At 34.1% G+C, this 11346-nt stretch overlaps 1 protein-coding gene across 1 annotated transcript; it reads left to right on the forward strand.

The window, feature by feature from the left end:
* The first annotated feature begins 607 nt into the window (after nucleotides 1-607).
* BXL2 (beta-xylosidase 2) lies at nucleotides 608-5881 on the forward strand. Its single transcript, XM_089623142.1, has 7 exons — nucleotides 608-1105; nucleotides 1977-2255; nucleotides 2325-2494; nucleotides 2801-2898; nucleotides 3623-3973; nucleotides 4550-4963; nucleotides 5150-5881. Exons 1-7 carry the CDS (start codon nucleotides 686-688, stop codon nucleotides 5731-5733), a joined length of 2316 nt encoding a protein of 771 aa, XP_089479268.1. The 5' UTR covers nucleotides 608-685; the 3' UTR covers nucleotides 5734-5881.
* The last annotated feature ends 5465 nt before the right edge of the window (nucleotides 5882-11346 follow it).

Below are 11346 nucleotides of genomic sequence, written 5' to 3' on the forward strand. Positions count from 1 at the left end.
GGTAAACAGAGGTAGCCAATTTTTCAACGAATGAAAACATCCCACGTGAATGATACGTTTAGTTTTTTTTTTTTTGTAATTTAAAAAAACAGCCGACTTAAAAGTGGAGAATTACTAAATAGCAATAATTTAGTACATATTAAGTAAATAACCAATTTTATATATTTATATTAAGTAAATAATCACTGTCATATTAAGTCACGTCATTATTTATGACTATTTATCAAATATTTAACAAATCTTGACTATTTAGCAATATCAAACGTTTAAATTAACAATTTTTCTAATTTTTAATATATTTACAATTATGATCATAATAACAATAATAATTATAAAAAGGAGAGAATCGTTTCAGGTAGTGGTGGTATGATTTTTTGGGTCACGAAATTAGTGGTGCGTTCTATAAATGTTATCGTTATTGGATATCATATATACGTAACGAATACCTGTTACGAGGAAATAGTAAACCTTAAACTGATGTTAAAAAAAAAAAAAAAAAAAAAGTAAGACTAAATAACTAATTACAACTGTCTTCAAAAAAAAAAAAAATAATAACTAATTACAACTTACAACCACTTACGTTTAGCTATAGCGTACGTCATCACTTCAGACCAATCCCAGCTATATAATCGCACACTCTTTCACTACTACTAAAAAAACACACACACATCATAATTGATTAAAAATGGCTTCCATATCCGAACCCAAAGCAAAAACGAAAACACGGTTCCTCTTCCTTCTTTTTCTCCTTCTCATCTCAACGACAAACGCAATAACAAAGCGCGAGCCATTCGCTTGCGGGGACAAAACGACAGAAAAGTCCCTGCCGTTTTGCGACGCGTCGCTGGCGATGGGCGAGAGGGTGAGGGACTTGATCGGACGGCTGACATTGGAGGAGAAGGTCAAACTGTTGGTCAACAACGCGGCGGGGGTGGAGAGGGTTGGGATGGGAGGGTACGAGTGGTGGTCGGAGGGTCTCCACGGAGTCTCCAATGTGGGCCCGGGCACCAGATTCGGTGGGGCCTACCCAGCCGCGACCAGCTTCCCTCAGGTCATCACCACCGCTGCTTCTTTCAACTCGTCGCTTTGGGAGTCCATCGGACGGGTCAGATTCAATCCCTTCTCTCTCTCTCTACATTACTACATTTCTCTTCTTGATTACTACTACACATTTTTTGTTTTCACGTATAATAGTATGTAATGGGATGGCTGGGGTGTCAGTAAATTGCTGTAATATGTAGTATATGGATATAAAGAGGATATTGTATCGAATAGCGAGCCAATATTTAAATTATTTCATGATTTAATTTCACACAGCCTTGACTTTATGGCCATGATAAACATAAACATGTTGTGGACACGGGAAGTAAACTTATTGTAGTATAATCGCCTTCACACACGCAACTCCTAGATAAAATTGGTCTACACATATTTATGTTTTCACATTGTTAAATAATCAATGTTTCATAAATTTTAAATATATAATCACATTATTTTAAATAAATAATTAATTTTATTTAGTAGATCACGTCATTTTTATGACTATTTATCTAAAATTTACGAAACGTTGACCATATAACAATTTCAAACATTTTAATTGATTACCTACCTAATTTTTTAAATAAAATTATAAATAAGTAGATAACTCCGGAATACGTAGCAAATATTGTAGTTTTATACATATGTTCACTCTTGAATATTCAGGGGTACTAACTACAAAGCTACTAACCTAACTTATATGTACAATATTGTACTCTCAATCCGGCACTTAAAAATTTATGAAGGGTAATTATTTTTTAATATATGTACGGTATAGTACATGAAAGAAAGAAAGAAAAAAAAAAACGAATACCACTCCATGAAAATAAAATGTACACTAATTAACAATTTTTTTTTTTTTTTTGAGAAAACACTAATTAACATTATGGCTCATAAATATGCAAAGCAAATTTTCCATGGATGTTATACTTGATCAGGTAGTGTCGGATGAAGCAAGGGCAATGTACAATGGAGGGTTTGGTGGGCTGACATATTGGAGTCCAAATGTGAATGTGTTCCGCGACCCGAGATGGGGCCGCGGACAAGAGACTCCCGGGGAAGACCCGTTCGTCGTGGGCTCGTACGCCGCAAGCTACGTCAGAGGCCTCCAGGGAAACCACGAGGGACGCTTGAAACTCGCCGCTTGTTGCAAGCATTTCACCGCCTATGACCTCGATAATTGGAACGGTGTCGATAGATTTCACTTCGATGCCAAGGTAATAATAAATACAAGTTTAATTACTATTTCAACATACACAAACAACGCTGTGACTGTCACATTGCAGGTGAGCAAGCAGGACATGGAAGACACCTTCGGTGTGCCGTTCAAGATGTGTGTGAAAGAAGGCAAAGTTGCAAGCGTTATGTGTTCCTACAATCAAGTCAACGGCGTCCCAACTTGTGCCGATCCTAATCTTCTCACCAAAACTATCCGCTCTCAATGGGGTCTCGATGGGTACATCACCTTTAAATTTTTGGGTCTTCAGTTTAAATACCGAATGGAAATTAACAAATTTACAAATCATAGCAATTTTTAATTTTTTTAATTAGTAAAATAGTCAATATTTACTACAATATTCAAGTGTCAGCTGTTTTTTTTTTTTTTTTTGGGGTACATGTGTCAGTGTAGTTATACATTGCGATAGATAGCATTAATAATGAATAGATGTCAAACTTTTGAAATCTTAGACTAATTTACTAAAAAAAATCAATTGACTATTATATATATTTATTGCTTTAAAACGATTTAATTAATTTGTAGGTACATAGTGTCGGATTGTGACTCAGTTGGTGTATTCTATAACTCCCAACATTATACCTCAACCCCTGAAGAAGCAGCCGCTGATGCTATCAAAGCAGGTAATTAGTAATCACAACACACAGATATTTTGTAACTATTTTTATAAGGTGCCAAATACATAACGGTAATCATGTTTAAAGTTTAAACTACATATGTCTTAAGAAAAATATATTTATGAATTTATTACAGAAACAAAAAAGTATGGTGAGTTTAGCATTAATAAATAAGTGATATATATTTATTTGGAAATATGATACATATATACTTGTATTTTAGTGAAATATCGAGTTTAACTTTTGATTTTCATAAATTTCGAGTTTGTACCTTATGTTTAATTAAAATGACACAATTATACCCTAAAATACATAATAGTGTCACAAATCTTCTTTCTATTGACTTTTTTTATTGATGTTGACTCTAATATTGATATATAAATCTCATTTTACCCTTATTCATTCGTGTTCTATATGTAATTTATTTAAAAAGGAAAAAACAAACAACGGTATCTAAATCGTTGAGAACACATACAGAGGAAATTGGTAAAACTTGACAGTTGATAGTTATCAAAATCACTGATTCGAGTAGGAAATTCAGGACTTAGGTTTGCAATTCGAACACAGAAAAAAGCTATCTCTTGGGGATGGTATGTATTTTATTAATCTATTTCGATTTAGGGTTATTTTTTATTTCAAAATTGGAGTTTTGTGGGTTCGGGTACTATTTTTGGATGATAGTTAGTCTTATGTGACGTGACAATTTGATGTGTAAATAAAAAATAATCAGGTTTGGACTTGGACTGTGGACCATTCCTAGCGGTGCACTCAGAGGAAGCTGTGAAAAGAGGGGTATTGAGTGAGGACAATATTAACAATGCGTTAAGCAAGACATTGAGAGTCCAGATGAGGCTTGGAATGTTCGACGGAGAGCCCACTTCGCAGCCTTATGGCAAACTTGGGCCCAAAGATGTATGCACGGCCCATAATCAAGAGCTGGCTCATGAAGCTGCCCTTCAAGGCCTCGTCCTTCTCAAAAACCACCACCGTGCTCTGCCTCTCTCTCCTTTCCGCCACCGTACCATCGCCGTTATTGGCCCTAATTCCGATGTCAATCTCACCATGATTGGAAATTATGCTGGTAATATACATATATATAAAAAAAAAAAAAAAATTCTTATTCCTAAAATGTTAAAAAGTGTAGTAGGAAATTTCTATTTTATTTAAGCAATTAATAGTAAAATAACACTCTACTACTCTTAACGCGTATAGTAGTTTACACAAATAAATTACCTTAATTTTTACAAGGTGAGCATTCGATTAAAATTCAACTTTCAATCATTTTTCTAATCATATTTTAACTCAATAAAACAATATAACTTAAAACTCTTTTTTTAGCATTCTAAAGTTTAAGAAAAACAATTTCTTTAATTCAAAAATCTCGATTACTTTACAAAAATAAATTTATATTAGTAAGCGAACTATCATGCATCTTGTAGATAACGCATATTTTGTCTAAGAATTTTTTGTGAATTATATACACGAATTATTCTGGATTATAACTAGAACTTCTCTTCTTCTGGATCCATCTCACATCAATAATAACTCGACTTATACCACCTATACGAGTTTTAACAATATTAACTATGCCTTGTCAAAATATACAAAAAAAAGGTGGTTTAACTATTTTTGGTATGTTTGTTTATGCACGCTACAGGTATTGCATGTGGATACACAACTCCATTACAAGGAATAAGGAGGTACACAAACGTAATCCACCAAATAGGATGTGCCAATGTTGGTTGTAGAAGCGACAAACTTTTCCATAGAGCAATTGAGTCGGCCAGGAAATCAGACGCCACCGTTTTGGTAATGGGCCTCGACCAATCCATCGAAGCCGAGTTCAAAGACCGAGTGGACCTCCTTCTCCCAGGCCGCCAGCAAGAGCTCGTTTCCAAGATTGCCGAGGCCTCAAAGGGCCCAGTTATACTCGTGTTGATGTCTGGTGGCCCAATAGATGTGTCGTTTGCCAAATATGACAACCGCATTGCTGCCATCTTGTGGGCTGGTTATCCGGGCCAAGATGGAGGAGCAGCCATTGCCGATATCCTGTTTGGGAAAACCAGTCCAGGTTAGTTTATTTCCCATTATGCTGTCCAATTGGCTGACTAATTTCATATTAGTATATGAAAAGTGAAAGCTTTGGGTATATAAAATTGATTGAAAGAGAACAGATTATATCATACATGTAATATACTATCCTGTATATGACTATGTATTGAAGTTGAAGTTTTAATAATAAATAATCAATTGTCAGGTGGAAAGCTCCCAATGACATGGTATCCACAAGACTACATAACAAACTTGCCAATGACATCAATGGACATGAGGCCCAGCCCACTAAAGAACTACCCGGGCCGAAGCTACAGATTCTACGAGGGCCCAGTGGTGTACCCCTTCGGCCACGGGCTCACCTACACCAGATTCCTCCTCTCCCTCCTCGATCCCCCAAAATTATTGGTCGTACCTCTCCGCGGCCAAACCAACACAGCCCGAAACTCCACGGCGGTCCGAGTCACACGAGCGAGGTGCGATAGGTTGTCACTCTCGCTCCACCTGGACGTCCGAAATGTGGGGCCCACAGATGGGTCCCACGCCCTTCTCGTCTTCTCAACCCCGCCAGCTGGCACGAGGTGGGCACCGCAGAGACAGTTGGTGGCGTTCAAGAAGGTACACGTGGCGTCCGGGTCGAGTCAGCGGGTGAGGGTTGGCATCCACGTGTGCAAGCGTCTGAGCGTGGTGGATACGGTCGGGGTTAGGAGAATTCCGATGGGAATGCACACCCTTATCTTTGGTGATGACGTGTCACATTCTGTGTCCTTACATGTCGTTTCTTTCTAAGTGACCGAATTCTGATCTATTCTTGTTATGAATTTTAATTAAATGGGTTTATTTAAAGCAACTACAAAAGACAAATGAAATTTGTTCAAATCTGGAAATATGGATTTGTATCAATGAATTAGTCAAACAAATTAAAATGTGCGTTTCTTTTATCTCCTGAAAATTGTTCAGATTAATTAAAAAGCTCTTTTTTTTTTTTTTGAAAATGGGCCTCATAAAACATCTCCATCAAACCCGGGAGGGAGAGAAGGGCGAGGAAAGATATATAGTTATACGAAAATTCAAGTTTAGACATAACCTTTGATATATTTTAAGAAAATAGTAACGAGATTTTATTAACAAAGTAAAAAAAAAAAAAAACATTAGTAGTTGTAAATATTCGTTAATAATTGTAAATAATCATCAGACTCTCACTCACTATGATATGCTAAAAATGTTCAAACAATATCACATCACTATAATTATTATTTATATAAAATTTACAAACGGTTTGTTATTTAGCAAATCTACAAATTGTAATGGCTTAGTTACTCAATTATTTGTAATTAAATGAGTTTGTCTAAGAGTGCCAAGCAATTAACAGAGTAGAAAGAAAAATATTGAAAGCTATAAATTGGGAAAAGTAGAAGCTAGTTACTAAACAAATTTCGTTGAGAGTTCTGTTTTAATGAAATACGTATGCTATCGACCAAAAAAAACAAAAAAAAAACCAAACCAAACAAACAAACAAAAAAAAAAGCTTGAAAATTATTAGTATATTTTACATCGTGGAGTCTTAGTTCCTCTGATTTGGGTATTTGTATAATATTCAACAAGTCATGATATTTATCATACTTGCTTTCTGTCACGAATTTGATCGTTTCTAACCGTGCAAACCGCAATATCTTCGAGCTCCAAAAATAGTAATAATTTTCTCCGAAACACATAATTATTTCGGAAATGCAAAGAAAGATAAAATAGAATAATTACTAAAGCCACAATAAAATTATAAATATCCATCTTTCATTATCAGGACAGGCTCTCAGACGAAGACGATATCGTAAACCCTACTTTCCACCAAAGAGAGGTTCACACATGTACACATAGTGTATAGTATACATGCGCGCGCACACACACATGTGTAGCGAAATTAATACTAAAACATAGTGATAACACAGATTAATTCACGGCCACCATATATACATTTCATACTTTTTATAACCATTTACAGCCATGCTTTACAAACCACTAGTTAACTCTATTATTTCCCTCTCTCCTTTCTTTTGATAATAAACCGTGCATTCAATACGCTAACGAAAATAGAAAACGACGTAATATTAAAACTCTCTCTCTCTCTCCTCTCTCTCTCTCTCTCTCTCATAACCCTATAAGCTAAAAAGGAGACACCCAGACAGATAGGAACCCTAGAGGACCCAGAAGTTTCAATTTTTTTTTTTTTTTGAATAGTCCAGAAGTTTCAATTATATACATGTTATTGCTATCAATACAGTTTTGACTGTTGGACACAACTCTAATATCATGACTATGCAGCATGAAATCAATTCAATTCCACGATAACAACCACATTTCAAATACACATTTACACGTATACATACATCACTCTTAAGCATATACACTCTGATCATACACACACACCACATATATATAGTATGAGCTGTATTACATCTGTCACGATTTACACCGAGCATGTGATGTGTGTTAGAGAAACAAATATATATGATTTTTCGAGAATGTCACGCGAGGGAATCTTCATTTAAATTTTATTTTGTAAAATATTTTTAATTATTAGTAACGTTATTTTCCAAAATAGGAATTACTTTAGAAAAATTATATAAAAAGTTGAACTTGAACCGTTTTTTACACGTTAAGTACGGCTTAAGAATTCGTAATTAGAATTGCTGTGAAATTGGAGGCAAAGCAATGCACTTACAGATGAGATAATGCAAAGCAAAATATGTGTGTCCCATGTTCCATGTGCTTCCTCAGCTCTAATCGCTGAATTTGCTGGCACGAATATAGTTTATATGTTTATATATACAAATGCCGTGACAAATTCAGCAGTTCTTGATCGTATATTTATGATATGAAGAAAATAAATGTTCGGATATGGATTTGGTCTGTTGAGAAACCCAATGTACCACAAATCTACATGTCTCAAGAAAGAAAATAATCATAGCCAATAGCAAATCATAATTTGATATTCATGGGCACAGTGTACTTCTTTTTTTTTCTTTTTTTTTTCTTGTATTGTATTTTTGTCATATCCGTGTATACAGCAAATTGTGTACTAGACTAAAAATCGAAGCATTGAATTTGGAATTTTATGTTCATTTTATTTATATGTTTCAAAGATCAATTTTTTTTTTTTTAATTCCCCGGCATAACAACTTTCATGCGTTTTCATTGTGTATCGTAAATTTCTATATAAAATCACAATTCCATTAAACTATTGAGATGATTTAAAATTGACGAGACTTCGATTCCATTGTACTTCATGTAAATGTCCGACCCGTTATATGTATATTTAATTCTTTTAATTAATACTGTGTCAAGTAGTAATTAATAAAGTTGACAAATGCTTGTGAGCAAAACATAAGCATGTAGATATATAAAATTACTGGTAAATGTCTCCGTAGCTATCCATCAGGAGTAGATTGTAAACAAAGTTAAAATAAAAAAATAGAAATAAATACTAAACAAAATTTTTATGGCAATGACATATATAGTATGTGATTAAATTAAGGGAATAATACCTTTATGAAAAGAGATGATGGTGGTGGGCTCAAAAAAATAAAGATAAAAAAATTCTGAGCCATCTGATGCCCATTACTCAGTACCCTACTTTTGCACATGTATTATCCCAATTATTGCAATTCCCTTTTTTATCTTTTCCTTTCCTTCTTTTTTCTCCTTCTTTTCTTTTCTTTTTTGACCTTTGGATCAGTTTTTTTCAGCTTTAAAATCAGGTGCCAAATTGATATGTGATCTTTGAGTTTTTTTTTTTTTTTTTTATCTTGTACTATTCAGACTATTGGTTGCCAGTTTACGTACTTCATATGCTTTCTCTGTGAAATTTCCCTTACTATAACTTATATTCAAGCATTTCGTTATCAATTTATTGGTACAAAGAAGAAAATAAACAGTAAATTTATTAGTACGTACGTATATAGGGTTAAGTTAGCTGCGTTTTGCACGTGCTAGTCAAAGATAAATCAATAGTTTTGTATTCAAACAAATGCATGAAGTTGTCAATGCATGCTCGTATATCTGAGTTGACTCGGTCACGAGTTGAGTTTTGCCTCTCTCTCTCTCTCTCTCTCTTTTCCTGTTGGACTTTTCTTTAATTTGGCGGCTGGGTGACTCTAAATTTGTTGCTTCGTTCTCAATTCCCACGAAATGCACTTAAATTTTGCATTAGTATTGATTTTAGTCGAACAAGATTTTCAAAACTCGGAATAAATTCCATTTCCCTATAAAGAACATTTGCATAAACTAGGAACTACAACTTTAAATTAATTACTAATCGGCACAATTATGATTTCTATGATAAACTACTAACTGCACAGGTAAAAAAAAAAAGTGATCAAATAAAAAATATTCAAAACATAAGTAGAAAAGAACTTGTAATAAATAATCACACGGTTATCATCAATTAAAATTATATCTCAGTTATACAAATAATAATATATAGCCCATCTAATATCTACATCTTTCATTATTCAAAAAAAATATATATATCTACATCTTTCATAGTATTGGCATGCGTCTTGTTTTAGTTTAAATTAATTTTTTTTAGTAACAAAAGTTATCGTACTAAAAACTCTAAGAATAAGAGTAATGATGATAGAGCAAAAGCAATCCACTAGAGAAAAAAAATCGTGTAAACAAAGAGACAAATATCGGTGTGAATTTGGGATCGTCTCTTGATCATCTCCACTGCTATAGAACAATGTGAAATGCACCAAGATCTTCAACATTCCCGAATCCTTCAATATTTGATCTACAAGATACTCGCTGAAAGCTACACAACGAATAAGAAGGAAATGGAGGGAATATATGAACGACACCGTGTATACACTACCTCTAGATTTAACCATCGAAATAATATATGAGAGACACCGTCTATACACTACCTCAAGATTCAACCATCAAAATAATTTATGAAAGACACCGTCTATACACTACCACAAGATTCAACCATCGAAATAATTTCATCAACTAATACTACGAGGACATCCCGTACTTGTTTAAGCTTCTTCACTAAATTTCTATTCGGTCCCATGACGTTGGCTTTCAAAAATCATCGAGGTGATGTGTGGAGGTCCATCCATTTTCAACCTTTTTAAATGCACTAAGGCATTTATTTTATATTAGCAGCTTCAAGACATGATTGCAAATGCATCTAAGTCTTTCTGAGAGAAGGAAATAATTCTTGATGCAAAAGAAAACCAAGCAGATCCTTCAAAAAGACGACTTGATCAAATGTCACCTGTCCTAGCCTTCCAGAGGAGATTAATGTTGAAGCACCCCCACAACATATGAAACAGAGGCTTATCACAATACCTACACCGAGAGCTAGGTGACATCATACCTCTCTGTTGCAGGTTCCATAGCATAAAATTCTAGTCAATTTCCACTCTCCAAAGAAAGAGACAATGTTTAGGTGGGATATATCTACCTCGAAACACCTTTCCACTAGCGCTCCATCGGACATGATTTAAATAGCCACCTCAAATAAATAAGTCACTGACCATTTGTAACTGCTATTAAACGAGAAGTCGATGTCCTTTGTATAGTGCCAACAAATAACGTCATTGTTAATGTAAGAATATGTAGGAGAAAAATGGGCCAATATTGGGATGTTCCACTATGTGAAGTCATGAGCTTGTGAATATGATTTCGACAAGCCCCAAACACTCCAAGAGAGTTGAAAAATAGACATTTGTGATTCCATGATGTGTGATATCACTAGTACAAAATATAACATCAAGTGCGACTTTTTTCGCACCTGAAAGTGCAAAAGTCGCACCTGAAAGTACTTTCAGGTGCGACTTTAGATGCGACAAAGTTGCACCGCACCCGAAAGTCTGCACCTGATAATCCTCTTGATTATCAGGTGCGACTAGTCGCACCTGAAAGTCTTCTATTATCATGTGCGACTAGTCGCACCTGATAGTCAAGACTTTCAGGTGCGACTAGTCGCACCTGATGCTCTTTATCTTTTTTTTTTAAAATTAATATGCTGATTATATATTACAATATATAATCAGCATATTAAAACTAATCAAAACTAATTTCATATTCCTAATTGATAAATTACAATATATCTTAATTTTAATTTCATTAACTAATTACAATTCCTAATTGATAAATTACAATATATCAAAACTAATTAAAACAAAAACAAATTTAAACTAATCACATTATTACAATTACTAATCAATTAACTAATTACAATTCCTAATTGATAAATTACAATATATCAAAACTAATTAAAACAAAAACAAATTTAAACTAATCACATTATTACAATTACTAATCAATTAACTAATTACAATTCCTAATTGATAAACTAATCACATTAATACATTATTACAATTATTAATCTTAATT

Source organism: Urtica dioica, chromosome 8, assembly GCF_054948205.1.
Source record: "Urtica dioica subsp. dioica isolate 48M chromosome 8, U.dioica_male_clone48M_v1_H2, whole genome shotgun sequence".
NCBI classification, from domain to species: Eukaryota; Viridiplantae; Streptophyta; class Magnoliopsida; order Rosales; family Urticaceae; genus Urtica; species Urtica dioica.

Bases quoted from the DNA above. Each gene is read 5' to 3' on its own strand.
- BXL2 (XM_089623142.1), top strand. From the start codon at position 686: ATGGCTTCCATATCCGAACCCAAAGCAAAAACGAAAACACGGTTCCTC. The intron at 2,495-2,800 runs GTACATCACCTT...ATTAATTTGTAG, and splicing joins TCTCAATGGGGTCTCGATGG to GTACATAGTGTCGGATTGTG. The intron at 3,974-4,549 runs GTAATATACATA...TGCACGCTACAG, and splicing joins CATGATTGGAAATTATGCTG to GTATTGCATGTGGATACACA.